Genomic DNA, 17,658 nt, shown 5'->3' on the forward strand with positions numbered 1-17,658 from the left:
CTTGGTACATGAACGTCATCCGCTGTTAGTCACCTTTTTGAACAACCTTCTGTTCTCCACTTGACAAAATTTAGCAATGTCTCCAACTGTACTAGATTGTCTTTGTAAATATGTTGCAGAATAGACTCCGACTGTATGAGCAATAAAGTCGGAGTTTTCATTAACATAGTAGTTTTTTTTTTACTTTGTAGTGCTTCTCTTCAATATTCGGGACAGTTGGATTCTTGTATATTTCTGGTCCACTTGTAATCATGATCCATTCAGTTTGCAGGTTTCGAAGCTTCCATCACGGTACTACTTGTAGTTATATCTTTGATTTATAGAGACAAATATGCAGTTCTGCAATATTACATAGCAGTCGACACCAAGTAACTTGTTAGCCGCCGTCTTGCGGAGGCCTCGCTCACTCGGCTTACCACGATATCTATGTCGGCGCATGCCCGGCAGTCGCATGCGGGTACATAAGCACGAAGCCTGCGCACCTCCGGGAGATGTCGTGTGGCCGATTGTTACGAACCGAAGGTATTTAAGTAATACTGGTTAGGTCAATCGTGTGTTCGATCTGTCCTGCTTTACGCTACACAGACGGGAAACAGCAACCTATACCCACAAACTGCAGCTGCTACATACGCTCCGACTGTTGTAGGCCTTAGAACGCGGTATCAGCACGAATCACGAACCTCGCGTGGCCCGTTCTTGCACTGTGTCCTGATTCTCTTGGATTTTGTTCCACCCGCTTGCGTTCGGTGCCCGTGGTGCTTTGAGAAGCCTCGGTGGCTCGCTCCGGCTTTGCTGCTTCTTTCTGGAGAACATGGGCTCTTTGGTACTGCTAGCGTTTACCGCTAGTGGTACCTGAAATCCGAAAGCCTGACGACAACTCTTTGCTCCAAGGACATGCAATTAGACGACAGGAAGCACGGCAAAACGACGCCTTACCGGCACGTGATGGATAGTTGCCACGAAATGTATGAAAACCGAAAGAAATAATTCGAAGCGCTATACTAACGAGGCAAAATACATTTCATCGCACCAATTTACAAATCCAGGAATGGGCAAACGACATAAAGACAAATTATTTCAAACAGACATCACGGTCATACAAACTACTAAACCCAAATCTTTATTGCCATTATCAAGGCGATCGTTGCAACATCGAAAGCCCACTTCCCTATTTATTCCTCTATGAATCAATCCTTGAGAAAAAAATAGGGGGGGAGAATCCGTGTGGCATTTAAAATAATGCCAGGGCCGGCAATCACAAAAGTTTCATAAACACTGCAAATGTTCGTAAGAGCAATTGCCAGCCAATGGAGATGTTGTACATATAGCGAAGGCCAGGCCTACGGCAAATATCATTTGCAATCAACAACCTTTTTAACTCCGTCCCAAGTCCTTCTGCTGTTTTTTTTTCTTTGCTTTTTATTGTTCCAATTTCATATTTTGCATCTGTAGCAGATGTACATTGCATAGAGAGGTGGAGCAACTAGTGAAGTTTGTGTTAGGGTAACGTTGCCACAACGCGGACGGGAGCCCCACTAGCACCTTGTATTTTCATGGGAAGGACGATGCCAATTGCCCCCGTGGCCGGCACACGTGACAGACAGGCCAAGTTCTCGGTGCTGTACAAGCTTGCCGCGGCAAGAATTCGGTGCACGTTGAGCTCAGGGTAGTGATCCAGCGAAGGCCCGTCCACGCCCATACCGTACGGCCGCCGCTCGGTTGTGAGAAACGTTGCTGCTTCAGGTGTGAGGGAGGGAAAGTGTCGGTCCCCATTCTCGTCCAGTCCCATGTATGCCGTCCGATTGGGCCAGAACTATTTGACAGGAGAGATACAAAAAAATATCACCCATTCAACAGTGCTCCGAAATTGCCGATATATTCTGATACGCTCGACCTCGAGTAAAAAGGTGTCAATAAATTAGAGATATCATTATTATTATTATCATGAACATCATCAGGAGCAGCAGCTTCTTTTAGGTCTATGTTTCTTTACATGAGCCCTGCGTTACATGCTTAGGTATACTTCATTTGTGCAATTGGTTTTGCGCAATGCCCAGCGAGAAACATTATCAACAATTACCCGCCGTGGTTGCTCAGTGGCTATGGTGTTGGGCTGCTGAGCACGAGGTCGCGGGATCGAATCACGGCCGCGGCGGCCGCATTTCGATGGGGGCGAAATGCGAAAACAGCCGTGTACTTATATTTAGGTGCATGTTAAAGAACCCCAGGTGGTCCAAATTTCCGAAGTCCCCCGCTACGGCGTGCCTCATAACCAGATCGTGGTTTTGGCACGTAAAACCCTTTAATTCAATTTCTCACCCAGCGAGCGACGGTAACGGCACAACGCTCCTCCCCTCCCCCGACCGAGTACGTGCCCCCCCTCCTTCCCCCGAAATGTTTGTGTACTAGGGATACCTGGCGTAAACCTAGATGCGACAACACCCGCTGGCCTCGCACTACTCCCCTATCAATTGCCAGTCCCCGCACGAAAATAAATCCTGGCTGCGCCACTGGCAAGAGTGTGTGGCGACGAGCGACCACGTAGACCGGTAAAGTCGCGGGCTCTCGCGGGAGAGGAAAAAAAATTGCCCCCACCTCCCCGAAGGCAATCGTGAGGAAATGCGAATGCATTTCTTGCGCCGAGAGTGCACGGCGTAGTAATTTAATGGCGTAAATTAATGACGAGACGAGGATTTATACCGTAACCATTTATTTACACATTCATCAGCACCTGTTTGTGTTGTCATTGTACCTGACGGCCATAATCACAGCCTTGTGGTCGCTAAAGTGTACAGTCAAAGGGTATTGTCGACGTGCTCGTCGTCGGGGCCTCCTCTTCCAAACTCGTTCCAAAGAACCCGAAGCGCGTTCAAACGACTCGAGTCCTTCTTGATGTTCCCTGTCACGCTCAGATTGTTGTCGAACCACAACCGATCGCAAACCTTGCAGCTGTGACCAAAGCTGTGGTCCTCGAAGTCGCGCTTGAAACGGGCGTCCGGCTGCGTAAACTGCCGAGCGCGCGCCACCGCTTGCGTGTCGCGGTCGAGAGCGCGGGCGGCAGCGGGATCAGCCTGTCATCGTTGCCGCTTGGACTCGGCTTCGCGCCGCTTCACTCGAGGATCGTCGGCTCGCCGTTGACATTTCTCCGCCGCGTCTCGAACACGAACTTCAGCGTTCTCGGCTCGCCGTTGACGTCTCACAGCGGCGTATCGAGCACACATTTCCGGATCTTCGGCTCGGCGTTGGCGTTTCGCAGCGGCTTCCCGAGCACGGAGTTCGGTATCGGCAGCTCGCTTCGCTCGCTTGCGTTCGGCATCACGCGCTCTTCGCTTCGCAGCCTTGTCTTCCGCTTCTTCTCCTCCGGTTGATGATGACGTTGAAGCTACTGCAGTGACGTCACCTCCAGCGAGAGGTGTAATGCTCGGGTTGGATTGTATTACACTTCTTGCTAGGGGTACCGTTGCCGTCAGACATTCGCCTTCACCGACTTCTGCCATCGCCTTGAGAGGCGCCTAGCCAGCGAACGGTCGAGAGTGAGGCGCGCGCTTCACTCCATTTATATATACGTGCGAGCGAGCGAACGGGAGAGTGGGGCGCAGGGAGGAGAGAGAGCGAACGGCGAGAGAACGAGCGGCGAAGCACTGCACCTACCCTCTCCTACACTCTCTCCACACACGCGGGAGCTCCGCCGAATTCTCTAGGGAGCCTACACGCCGTTGCATGTAGGCTCCCTAGAGTTCCCGCGATGCGAGCGCCCTCACACGCCAGAGCGCGCTCCTCCTCTCCACTCACTCTCCGCTACTCCGCCCGCACCACCTGCTCCGGTTGCTAGGGGCAAGGATAAGCGCGCGCGCCCGCAGCTGTTGCTATGGGAGAGGGAGTGAGAGCGGAGAGATAACACCTGCCGGCGCGCGGACACCGACAGACGCCTGACATGCCCCGACTAAGAAATGCATTCGCATTTAAAACAGACACCCGATCTCTTAGCGCAGCATTTCGTAATCCCTTTCGGAACGCTAGCCTGTGCCGGTGCGTGCCAGCCGCTCGTGCCTCGTATAGACGCGAGCGTCTACGTAATTCTCATGCGACATCGATGCTACTGCCGCTACAAGTGCCACTAACCTAAAAGGTCTAGCTGGGCCCTTGACAAAACAACATGTCAACTAAACGAGCTATCCGTGCGTTGCTTGAATTTCAAAAACACTGGTTTAGTTCGATTTAGATTCACGTTAAACAGCCTGAGGTGTTCGAAACTAATCTGGTGATCACCGCTACGGCATCCGTCTTTACCAACAATGCAGTTTCTGGACGTTTAAGCCACACGATATTTTAATTCGTTATCCGGGTCCCGTGCGATTGCTTGACCTAGATAAATTTGATTTTGTGTGACTTGAACAGGATCGCAATGGATCTCTCACTTTTCTCTGCCTTGTCAGGTTGCTAAAAATTGCTAAATTTTGTTTTTTTATTTACATAATAATCTACAAACCACCTAACTACCGCTTATGCTTTGCCTTTTAAGTCTCCAACCATTTGTGGAAAGTCATCTCTGTCGTTCAGAACAGAACAATATTTCTCATTTATTATCATGCCTAACCCTTCACAATATACAATTTCGAAAATTGCGGAACAAAATGAGGTGAATAATACTACAACATCTAGTCCCTAGGCCTTTCGGTCCCAACGTGGGAGCGGCCCGCTTCGGGCTAGGAAACTAGCGCGACCCAATGGACCATAATAAAGTTTTTCCATCCATCCATGGCGATATTTGTGATGCCGTTTTTTTGCGATTAATTTTTGTAGCTGTAGAAAGTTTTCTCTACACATTTCCTGATATATTTACGTCTTCTTCCTCTAGTCCTTGAGCATTGAATTCGCGAGTGCCTGACGTTATTTGGGCTGAATCGAATGCTTTTTCGGAAATATATGTAACCATATATCGGTTATCGGTTACAATATATGTAACCACGTAGCGTGCGCGGATCGGATCGTTTGTTTCATGCAGGGGTTTGAAATACAACCATGACACCTGTTCCCTGGCGCAAGCTGACTGCACCCATATTCTTTTTCCTAGGCCTTCCTCGCTTTTGTTGTCTTTGTGTTTTGCCTTACTGCTGCTCCGCACTGGTGACGTGGAGCAAACCCAGGACCTAAGATCGATGACGCATTGACATTGCTTAGGGAGTGTCATGTCGAAACAATCGCCTCCCTGAGTGAAATCAAGCAAGAAATCAGCAGCATAATGGAGCGTATCAGAGCTGTGGAAAAAAGTAAGAGAATGTGCCGAAATTTGACAGCAACATTGATGCGGTGGCTGATTCCGTCCAGGAAGTCAAGGTTAACATAGAGCGATCAAACACTGGGCTTAAAGATGCAGTTGAGTACAAGGTGTGAGGCCATGTCAAAATTGCAATTTTTTTTTTCAAAATGTCAATTTTTTGTTTTCTGCTTTGTTACATGAGGAATTTATTCTCCATCATTTTGATGAAAAAAAGTATCTTCCTACGCAGTTTCTTTCACAAAGATACATAAAGAAATGTAAACCCACCCGGCGTCTACGAAACCGAAACTGAAAGTGCCAGTTTTCTGTGGAATAGACAAAATGTCCTGGTTTTGGAGTTCTTTGCTGGTTATTTAAGAATCGTATCACGTAAAAAGTGTAGCAATGCCATTATAGCATTTTCAACATTTTATTTATCAATTAAAATAATAAACGCCTCACTAGGTGGACGTGCAATGTTTTGCACGTGTTGTTTACGTTCTGGAGGCTGCACGCGCGTTAAAGGAGCAGCGGATCGTTTGATGGATGTGTTTACTCTCTGTCGCTTACTTTTTCTTACTGGCAGCCACAGAATGGGGAAGTTTAGAGTGCAAAGATGCCCAAAATTAAAGTTTGTCGGCAATCAGTACAAGGCGACGGACCTGGAGACGTTCGGCAAATACCTGTAATACTGCAAAGCAAGCTAGAAAAAAAAGGAAGCCGAGGTGCCACACGAGCAAAATCAGACAAGAGCAAGACCTAAGACAGAACTGGCTACAAATATAGGGGATTTTAGCTCTCTTGGTCATCTTACGTAAGCGCTATGCTTTGAAATCTTTTTGTTGATTTTCTCAGAACCCATCTTTTTGCGATTTCTTCAAACGCAAACATTCATGACTTTTTCTCTAATAAAGATTTTTTGTGAAACTTGGCACAATTCTTTCTCACATTATAGGGTATGCAATGAACCTCAACAAGTAAAACCGTGCCACAAGTTTTGATATGGATGCCTTTTACACCAAGGAACAACCAATGGACGCACACAACTTTTTGGTTATTTCATCACTATGCTTCGATAATTCATCTGATCTCAGTAATTTTGGTTAATTGCACAGATCAATGCCTCTCCTATATCAGTGCCAAAAATTATGTTTATTATCGAGTCATATTCGAGTTATGACTGTTGGCGTCAGACCCACATTTAATTAAATTTTTCAAATAATAAAAATATTTCAAAAATAATGCAAACTTTAAAAGGCTCACGATGGGCCTAAAAAAGTGTGCTTTATGATGTGTACCAATAATTGTATTGTTTATCCTTTTTTAAGCTCTTTTTCCCAGCACTTGGCCTCATACCATAAACAACAGAATGAGAAGAAATAACCTAATCATCAAACGACTTCCCGAGGAAGAGCAGGAGGGATACGCTGAATCGGAACGAATTGTTAAAGAATTCTTCAGAAATCACCTGAATATAGAGGCAGGTGTCATCGAACGTGCGCATCGCGTAGGGCAGCGTCGAGAAGGAGCGAAACGACCTGTAAGTTTTTGAACTTCAAGTCAAAAATGAATGCTTTAAGTAACGCAAGCAAGCTGAAGGACCTGGAGACGCCTTAATTTTGGTTAGAAGAAGACTTTTCTCAAACGGGGCAACTAGCGCGAAAAAGGTTGCGTGACTACGCGAAAGAAAAAAGGAAACCAAATGAACGTTTTCCCGTGCGCTTTGCACATGTGCTCTGGAATTTACCGGTATGATCCTGCCTCGGGCAAAGTAATTCCTATAAAAGCAGCGAAGCGCCACACCGAATGACAGCCTGCAAATACGCACAACGCGCAGACTAATGACAGCCCGGTGTCACTACTCTTTCGCAAACTTTCACAGCATGTTCCCCAAACTTGACACATTAAAAGCGATCATTCATGCCTCCTCATCAGATTCGTTGTTGGAACGGAAACGTGGCTTTCACATGACATATGTAGCAACGATCTCACGCTCCCCTCATCGTTTGCAATTTTTCGCAAAGATAGGACGAGCTCTAGAGGAGGGGGCATGTTTATTGCAGTGAAACAGGTCTATCAGCCTTCTATTATTGCTGTTGATTCACCCCTAGAAGCACTTTGTATTTATGTCAAATTTGGCCACTCACGGTGTGTTTTAGGCGTATGCTAACGGCCACCTGACAGCCGCCCTGAGTTTACTGACCTATTGAATGAAGCAGTCGAGCTGGTTACTAACAGGTTGCCTTGTTGCCTCCTAATTATATAGGCGGCGATTTCAACTACCCTGCCATAGACTGGTCCACATCATCCGTTAGTACACAGTTTAAGAGGGCCGAACACATTCGTTTTGTCGATTCCCTTCATTATCATGACCTCACGCAACTAGTTCACGACCCCACACACGCTAATCACATTTTAGATCTTTTATTCACGAACAACCCAAATATTGCCGAAACACATGTTCTAAAAGCCATCCGTGACCACAAAGTAGTGCAGTGTTCCTTCTCGCTTCCACATGCTGACAAAGCACAAATAAAAAATGCATTCTCAACTATGTGCAAGCAGACATTGAAAACATGAACCGACTGCTGCTGACCTTTTCAAACGAATTCCCAGAAGACTTAAAAAACCGTTCGACTAATCACAACTGCTGCATATTTCGCGATAAGTTAAAGGAGATAGAAGCATCCTGCGTTCCGAAGTCTACGTTAAAAACGCGTGCTGACGATCCCTGGTTCACACGGGAAGTGAACAGGTGCTTAAATAAGAAGAAAAGATCGTACAAAAAGGCATCACGAACGAACACCTCTTCTGACTGGCAGAACTACTAAAGCATATATAATTAGCAGAAAAAAGTGTTCTTGAGGCCAAACCTCAGTACTTTAATACCACGCTTCCTAACTTGTTAAAAACCGATCCCAAGAAATTTTGGGAAGTCGTAAATCCAAGAAATAAACACTCGATTCCAACCCTTCTGGGGCAAGACGGAAGCGCTCTAGCAATAGCCGAGTGCGCCGAGGAATTCAACAATAGTTTTGCCACGGTTTTCACAGAGAACTGCCTCTTGACATTTCACTTCAGCTATCACAACCACATGTAGCGTTTCCTTTTACACCCATCGTAGTTACAACACATGGCGTTTCTCGTGCAATAGAACGCCTCCCGCTTAAAACTCTTAAGTCCTGGTCCCGACGGCATCAGCCGCAAACTTCTACAGCTAACCAGTCAGCCTTCAGCTCCCTTGCTTTCATTAATATTTCAGCAATCCATCGACACAGGATGTGTAGCGGATGATTGGAAGTTAGCTATTATGATACCTATATTTCAATCCGGCAACAGTTCCCTTCCTGGCAACTGCAGGCCCATCTCATTAACCTCAATTAGCTGTAAGTTATTGGAACATATAATGCACAAGCATATTTTAACATATCTAAACGAAAACAACCTACTCCATATCAATCAGCACGGCTTACGGAAAAATCTTTCCTGCCAAACGCAACTCTTTGAATTAATAACTGATCTTCACCATTCACTCCACTCATCGCTATTCGTCGATGCAGTCTTTGTCGATTTTTCAACAGCATTCGATCGCGTCCCCCATAACCGTCTGATCTTAAAAATCCGTAACCTTAAACTTGATCAGAAAACAACGCAATGGATGGAACAGTTTTTAACAAACCGTCATCAGTCCGTCAAATTTCAAAACCATACCTCGAATCCCGCACGCGTCATATCAGGGGTACCACAGGGGTCAGTGGTGGGCCCACATCTATTTTTAATTTATATTAATGATATAGCAACTAACCTTAATGCAAAGATTCGACTATTCGCAGACGACTGAGTAATTTATGAGGAAATAGCGAGCCCTACCGACATTACTCACCTGCAGTCTGCCCTCATCAAACTTCAGAATGGTGTTCTGCTTGGCAGATGCAAATCAACATAGACAAAACAAAACATCCAAAGTTTAGCCCGGCTTTGAAAACACATGTCAATACATACGCAATTAACAATATACCTATTGATTCAGTCTCTACATTTAAATACCTAGGAATAAAATTTAATTATAGTTTAACATGGAATGATCATATAGAACACATAACTTCTAATTCATTAAAGAAACTCGGCCTACTCAAGCGGCGCCTTCACCTCGCTACACGTGACACTAGACTATTAGCATATAACTCGCTCATTCCGCCTTCGTTCGAATACGCTTCCATCATTTGGCATCCCCATCACTGTCACCTAGACTAACCATCTCGAAGCGGTCCAAAACAAAGCCGCACGGTTCATCCTGTCATCTTACTCGCGATTCCAAAGCGTCACCAAACTGAAAGACTCCCTCAAAATGCCATCACTCGCCATGCGCAGAACATCTGCCCGATTAGCCTTTTTTCACACAATGTACCATAGTAACACGTCATTTTCCCGCTCACATATTTCTCCAGCGCATCACATATCGACTAGTTTAGACCACGCGTACAAAGTCAAACCAATTTTCGCTCACACTGAAAAATACCGGAACTCACCTCTATAGCACTATCAATAGATCAATGGAATTCATTGCCATCTATCATTGCCACTCTCAATGATCCTCAATCTTTTCAATCGGCGCTGCAATCCTTTCTTGAACGTCAAGGCATTTCACAATAGTTTTATTATTTGTATACAGTAACAGTTGGCGTTTTCATTAGAAACTGACACAAATCACAAAAGTTGTCCACAGCTCGCATTGTTTGTTAAGTGCTGCCATGATTGTACCTGAAAAGCATTTCTTTTTTACACTGAACTGACTGTGTATTGTACATTGTTTTTATACATTATATTTTTACATTGTATTTTTTTTCTTAGGATACGATGTGTACTTGTCCTTTGTCTGTGTTAGTATTAAACCTTGTTGCTTTTAGTTTTGTTCACCATGTTATATTTGGACTTGCATTCTTGTGTCTACTGAATTGCCATTTTCACCTGCAGTGCGACTACTTTTGTTACTCTCGTTTCAACATCCTCCTCCTCCCCCCCCCCCCCCTATGTAATGGCCTTCTGGGCCTTTAGGGTATCCAAATAAAAATAAATAAATAAATATATAAAAAGGTTTGTTGTATTTTGCCGACTTTTCAATTACTTGATTGATGATGCGTATGGAAATTATTGTTAAATATCGTTTTTTATTGTTTTCTTCAGCCAGCCTGTTTATAGGTTTATTTAAGTGAATTGTTTAAAGCTTCGGTTAGAAATTATTTTAGTGGAAAATTTGTTGAACCCGCAAGCATGTGTGCGGGCCTCCAATTATTAACGCCTTTGTTATTATGGACTGCATGTGCCTCTCCAATTTTTCTTACCTGGCTAAGCCCACTGAGATCCCAATTAAAGCCTACTCATTTTTCTAAGAGCCCATTCTAACTATCTGCATTCGATAGGGTTGCAAAACGCGGCATAGCCTGATAATTCCTGAAGGAACCTTGCTAAACTAGCTTCACTTGAAAGTAGCCGGGCGTTGAATGCTCTCAGATTTAATTTCTAGCTTCAACCATTTCTGATCGACAGATTCGTGCCATCCTCTTCCTCGGTATATGTATGACCATCTTCCAGGTTTCCATATCGGCTGGCATTTAGTCACCGCCCACTCCAGATAATGATCTACGTGACAACGAGGTGATTGCACCCGCAACAGCCTTTCGTGGACGGCACTTACGGAAGAAAAATTATGCGAATACTGGTTCTGGATGTCCAGAATATTACGGTACGGTTTGGAGACGGTGATCTACTTTTTATTTTTTCTGTCTACTTACTGTTCCACATCGTAAACAAGTAAAATTGCGGCCTCTAGTTAAGTTATTAGTCTGTGCACTTTCCCCCCTTTCTTTCCGTAAGCAGTAATCTTGCGTAAGAAGTAAGGTTTGCGTAAGCAGTAATCTTAAGATAAAACACGCAGTCGAAAATGAAGTGTCTGTTTCACTGTTGAAAAAGAAATCACTTATTCATATGCACTTACTCTGCACTGTCCAGTCTCGAGAAGAAAGAGGCAGCCATCAGGAACTGTTCCGTAGCGGCTTTCCCAGTCACGTATGTCGGACAAAGTGACGCTGTAGTTGGGATCAGCTTCCGCCTGTGGCCGGATGTCTAGCTTCACAATGGGCACGTACATAAGACGTTCAATGGGAATGTCCGCCACAGACCACCCACCCTTGGCGCAGTGCAACGGAGCGTCTATGTGTGTACCGCCATGTGTTGCTTCCGAGATGCTATCTCTCTGTGACCTGACGAAGCAAGAAAAAAGACATATGATCTAGGAAAAAAAGGGGGAGTTAGGGAAGGGGGAGCACACACAAAGTTCTAAGCACTGGTTGCTTCCATTCCGTGAAGCATATAGAATGGGGACTGTTTAAAACATATATCTTTAGCTGATGCTCGAACGCCTAATGTAACAAAGAGGGGCGCCCACATATAGTAAATTATGATGAGAACATGTTAGCATGCATGCGAATTGCCTCATAATCAGATCGTGGTTTTTGCACGTTAAACCCGAAAATTTTTTAGCATCCACGCGAAGCTTGTATTCAGTACGGCATGCTTACTTAACATTGTTTGTTTGAACACCTAGCTGCGCAGTGAAATGTACCCCACCCATCTATCTCCTTGGGATTCCATCCAACATTGCCGTCGTCAGCTTTGAATGTCACTGCGCCTTAGATCACTTTCGACATTTGGTATAAATAAAATCACCAGGCTTAATGACTGTGTAACCTGTATGAAACAATGTGGTCTAAGGAAATTTGAGCGGATCGACCACTTAATTTCGACTAACGCTGCATTCGAGCGAACAATTCTCAGAACCTCCTAAGACTTTTCCTAAAGCACGCCAGGGCAAGTATAATGCAGCGAATTTAGAGCGCAGCTTAGGCGCCTGCTCCTATCTCGAGCGTCGGCGTCGACGTAACCGATCGAATGAGCACAGCGAAGGATGAAAGAGCGAGCACGGAGTGAAGCGGGGGATGCAAGACACGAGGAGGAAGCGCGGAGGAGGAGGGAATGGCGAAAGCGTGAGGAGAAAAGCGTAGTACTGCGCAAGACGGGCTCTGCGGCGACGATGGCTACGAGATGGCGCCAGAGTAGCGCGCGTCGTCTGTATGGAATCAAAGCGCTGCATGAGCAGAGGTCTGTCTGCGACGGCTCCTGTGAATCGCGCCCATGCGTCACCCACGCGCTGCCTCTCGCCATCTCCTGATAAGCGAGGCAGTCGCGCCACACTTCGCTCCGTTTGCAACGTGTCGCACGAGATACATTGTCTGCTGCAGCTATATATTGCGAAATTAAAACACGGTATAGAGCTGGGTTCAAATTTCGCATTAAGGAGTGTTGCAAAGGTCGCTGATTTTTTTTTTCTTCGCTCGATTCTGTGGTGTTCTTAACATCCACCATTCACGGTCAGCTGGTTGTACTGATAAATCTGGTGGAGCGCAGCTGGGACCCCTGATGAATTCACAAACAGGAAAACAATAGGAATTTTGCCTTATATCGGCCAAGCTTTATAGAAAAAAATACGCTAACTCTCCCGTAATCGAGAGAAGATGTAAGCCTGAAATGACTATCATATGGCGTCTTTTGCTGCCTGTGGTGCCGCCGCCTTCAACCGCTTTGGTTCTTCCAACAGTGTCGCGCTCTCAGCGTCTGTCGCTACTTTTAGGGGCGAAGCACCTTAGGGCCGAGCCTTGTCCCTCGTAGTCCGTAGCTCTGGTTGGCATGGAGACCACTATGTATGTATGTATACGCATATATACATATGTATATGTATATTATATGTACGCCAAGCTCCGGCTTCGGAAGCCGGAACCGGAAGCCGTCTTCCGCTTCCGTTTCCACTTCTGGTTCTGCTTCCGTTTCCACTTCCGCTTCCGGTTCCGGAAGCCACCTTCCCGCTTCCGGAGAACGCTTCCGGCGTTTTTCTCTCTCGTCCGTAGCTAGGGGCGCTGTGGTGCACAAGGGCGTTCGTTCCCGACGCGCGCTCTCTTTCTCTTTCGTCCGTAGCTGTGGTTTACCCGAATGATCCCCCGGTGCTTCGCCCACTCATCATCATTCACTTCGTGGATATGCGGTGATTTTTTTTTCTTCTTGTCGCGGACCGCTCACGACTCACGGACAGCTGGCGTTTCAGAGAGCACAGCCAACCTCTGTATCTGCCTTTTTAACGTCGCTATTGGAAATAACAAATAAACCTTCAACGAACTAGAACTTACAGCTTGATGTGATTTATGAACAAACATTAGGAAGAAATCGGAAGCAATATTTGTTGTAACTTGTTTGGGAAGTATCTAGCGCATGTAATACGGTCCTGTACGAAGGGTTGGGGACCAGAGACCGCATTTTCTTAACTTTTAACTGGATGCCCGGATGACCTCGTTAGAGTGCCCGGATAACGGCTCTGGCTTATGGCTGAAGATCACTTGAAGGTCGCCGACAACGGGAGCGAAAAGCATTTCATGCTTAAAAATTATATTCGGGGATTTTACGTGCCAAAACCACAATATGATTGGGAGGTGTGCCATAGTGGGGGTCTCCGGGTAAATTTTGACCACCTGGGGTTCTTTAACGTGCACCCAATGCACAGTACACGGGTATTACTGTATTTCGCCCCCATCAAAATGGGGATGCGCAGCAGGGACCAGTTATATTGCCAGGCTGCCGACGGCCAGCCTGCTACATCGGTAGTTCAAGAAAAGACATCGAGTTCCAACTTCCAGTTGCCTCGAGAGCAGTCCAGAGGGTGAACGACGCGCGTCGCGTTCGAGAAGCAAGATGTGCCCCGCATCGGCTCCGGGCGAAATCTTCTTTTCGTGCGGACCACACGCCCTAGTGCCTCACCTCATATGCCAAGCGCTTTCTAAAGGTGAGCACCTTTCAACCGTTACGGCCATTGTTGCATTCCAACCTCTTTTCGGACCGTATCGACGTCGGAAAGTCTGCTCCTTGCGAGCCGCCGCGCTCGGTCTTGCCTCGCTAGAGGCTAGGCCTAGCTATCACCGGACGCGCACCCACTCCCAAGAGCCATGGATGTGCAATCGCAGGGTAAAGACCTCGACCCGACATCGTTCAGAGCCAGTGAGTGGACCACGATACTCCGCGCGTACAAGGATGGAAAACCAAGCCCAGAAACGCTAGCTGTACCTTCTCATGGAGCCCCTGTTCGAGATAAGCCTCCCGCGTACGGGTCGGAACTCCGGCCGACGCTACCCCTGCGACCTTCAAGCCGACATACTGCGCTCAACAACAATAGCTGCGCGTGACGCACGCAGTCGCACTGCGAAGTAAGCAACTTGCTTCACTCCCTCCCGACACTATAAGGGTAGTTTTCCGACCAAGAGGAGGCCTTGCTTTGAACGGAGCCATGGCTCAGCCACTCCTGCAAGCTATACAAGTCACTGCCGCAGACCGGGACCTAGGAGAGTTTCACCTCTGGATCCACCCTACGAACAACACCTTCACGGTCGCTACACCTCACAAGGCAACGGCCCTTCACCTCGTCCAACTCAAGGAAGTGGTCCTCCAAGAGACCAGCTACCCTGTCGCCGCCTACATCGCACCGCCGCCCGCTGCTGTGCGCGGAGTCATCTCGCAAGCCTACTGGGCGGAAACACCGGAACAGATGCTACGGACCTCCAGACCCGCAACCCGGAAGCTGATATTATCGCAGCCCGCAGAATGGGTAGGACCCACTCCATATTGATCACATTTGCGCACGCGCTAGTCCCTCACACCATACGTTATATGAGTGTAGTGTACAGATGCACGCCGTACAAGGGAAGTCCAGACGCGTGCACAAACTGTCATCGACCGGGCCACAGATACGACGTGTGCCTTCACCCCAAGAGTGGTCTCTGCCCGCGGTGCGGGGACAAGCATGAACCGCAAGATCTTCCCTCCTGCATCCCGATCTGCATTCTCTGTGGCGGAGAGCATCTCAAGGGCACCGGCTCGTGCAAGGCAAGAAATGCCACCGACAAAAGACGCAGTTCACCGCCCCAGAAGACAAAGTGCCCTACCAAGGAGGACTTTCCCCCGCTTAGCACAACCCTCCCGTCTACCTCTACATGAGCTTTCAAGGCTGCCAAGACGAACATCACGACCTTCCAGGACCCGGAAGTGCAGGCTCTGCGGGAAGAGGTAAAGCAGCTCAGGACAGCCATTTCTACCTCCACCCCTGCTCTGCCTCCCACTCCACCACCCCCATCTTCTTCATCCACCCCGTCGGACCAACCTCCTCAGAAAGAGAGGAGGTCTGATGAGAGCCCAGCGCAACCTATAGATCCTGGAAGCCAAATTTCAGGATCTCGCCCAAAACCTAGAAGCCAACTTCACAGAGCGCATTACTGCGCAGGTCACTGCACAGTGCCAGACTATGATTGAAGCTACCATTACCCGTATAATAGATAGGGTCATATCTAGCATCATGACCAAGGTAGAGGAACGTTTAGCTCAGCTTATACCTGGACTCTCAACGGCCTCTCCTCCCGCAGTCCCACCTTCCACACCCCTCCTTCGTCCCGCCACCCTTCAACATGGCTCATCCGAGGGGCCATAATTCTTTACAAATTATTCAATGGAATTGCAGGGGCTTTCGGCGAAAGCGCGACCCTCTGCAACAGATTATCGCCCATTCTTTGTCCCCACCACACATTATCGCTATCCAGGACGCCAATGTTTGCAGGCAACTGCCAGGATACGCTGTTATCCCATCGGATTCCACTGATCTTCCTCGGGTGGTTACATACGTCTGTAACTCCTTGCATTACGCGATGCACGACATTACATCCCCTATTGCTCACACATTCATCGAAATTTTGCCCCCCACCCCTGCACAATCTCCCCTGTTCATTCCTAACTGCTATATAGATCTCCCGCGACAGCCTATTCACCTACTCCGTCCACTGCTCAAATGCGTAACCCGGAATGCGTAACCCGCGCCTGTGTGTCCGTGTCTCCCTTCTTGTGATCGTCTGTTTGCGCTGTCACCCAAACTTTCAAGTAACCCAAATGGGCGGACCAAACCCCATACTGGTTGCCGGCGACTTTAATTGCGCTCACGTGGACTGGGGCTATCGACGCACCAACCACAGAGGCAGTTTTATACAATGAAACGCTGGTGCTCCACCTGACCATCTTTAATGATTTCAGCCTACCTACGCGGATTGGTAACAGCGTTACTGCCGATACTAGCCCAGACCTCACGCTTGGTAGAAACTTGGCCCATCTACAGTGGGAAAGAACGAAAGCCACACTAGGTAGCGACCACCACCTAATTCACATAGCAGTAAACTATCGCCGACCTGAGCGCAAATTTACCGCTAGGCACACTAATTGGGACCAGCTCCGTAAATTTAGGCAAGCGCAGCCAGCACAGGCACCCTTGGACCTAGACACCTGGACTACTCCGTTACAGAACGACATTCGCCAACATACCCAAACGCTGGATACTACTCCTGCCAACCCTGTTAGCGACAGTAAGCTCGCCCACCTCATTGAAGCCCAAGACAATATAACGCAAAGGTGGAAAACTCAAAAGCACAACAGGAAACTAAAACTCAAACTCACCCAGCTTCAATCCCAAATAGAACACCATAGTGCCACTCTCTGCAAAGCTAGCTGGGCTTAGGTTTGTGACGGCCTCCGCGGCAATCTCTCCACAACCCGCGCTTGGCACCTGTTACGCCACATGCTAGATCCCACGAAATCTAAAACTCAGACGCGCCTTAGCATTCACCGCCTCACCCATGAGTCATAACCATCGGCAGGACACCGACGCCTTCCTCGCGGAGGTGAAATGCACTTATACCAACCCAGGTCTTCCTTGCAAACATCCCGAGTACACGGGCTCACCCCAACCGCAGCTTGACGCCCCTATTACAGAGTCAGAATTTCACGCAGCCCTATTGAAATTGCGCAATACCGCACCCGGGGAAGATAAAATTACGAATGCTGCCATCTGAAATCTTGATGATGCCTCCATATCTCACCTAGTCACTTACTTTAACGAGTGCTGGGAAGCAGGTACCCTCCCTGCCTCCTGGAAGCATGGAAAAATCATATTTATCCCAAAACCCCACAAGCCAATCACCCTCGAGTACATCCGCCCCATTTCTCTTACATCCTGTCTCGGCAAGGCCTTCAAGCACATAATCCTTGCCCGACTAACAACGTACATGGAAGAGAACCACCTTTTCCCCCACAGTATGGTGCATGGGCTTTCGTGCGCATCTATCTGCGCAGGATGCCCTACTCCAAATTACGCACGACGTGCTTGATGATACCATCCCCCATCTCACTAAAGCTATTCTGGCAGTTGCCCTCACTAAGGCATTTGACAGAATTTGACACGCTGCCATCTTACGGGAACTGCAGGC

At 47.5% G+C, this 17,658-nt stretch overlaps 1 protein-coding gene across 1 annotated transcript in view; it reads right to left on the minus strand.

The window, feature by feature from the left end:
- Positions 1–1,382: 1,382 nt before the first annotated feature.
- Positions 1,383–17,658, minus strand: part of LOC119450576 (isatin hydrolase) — a 37,467-nt gene continuing 21,191 nt past the window's right edge. The window contains exons 3-4 of the mRNA XM_037714080.2: positions 11,256–11,520; positions 1,383–1,813 (exon numbers count right to left, since the gene is read on the minus strand). Coding sequence (XP_037570008.1) covers positions 1,499–1,813; positions 11,256–11,520 — 580 coding nt within the window. The 3' untranslated portion in view covers positions 1,383–1,498. The remainder of the gene's footprint in view (positions 1,814–11,255; positions 11,521–17,658) is intronic.

Source organism: Dermacentor silvarum, chromosome 4 (genome assembly GCF_013339745.2).
Source record: "Dermacentor silvarum isolate Dsil-2018 chromosome 4, BIME_Dsil_1.4, whole genome shotgun sequence".
Classification (NCBI taxonomy): domain Eukaryota; kingdom Metazoa; phylum Arthropoda; class Arachnida; order Ixodida; family Ixodidae; genus Dermacentor; species Dermacentor silvarum.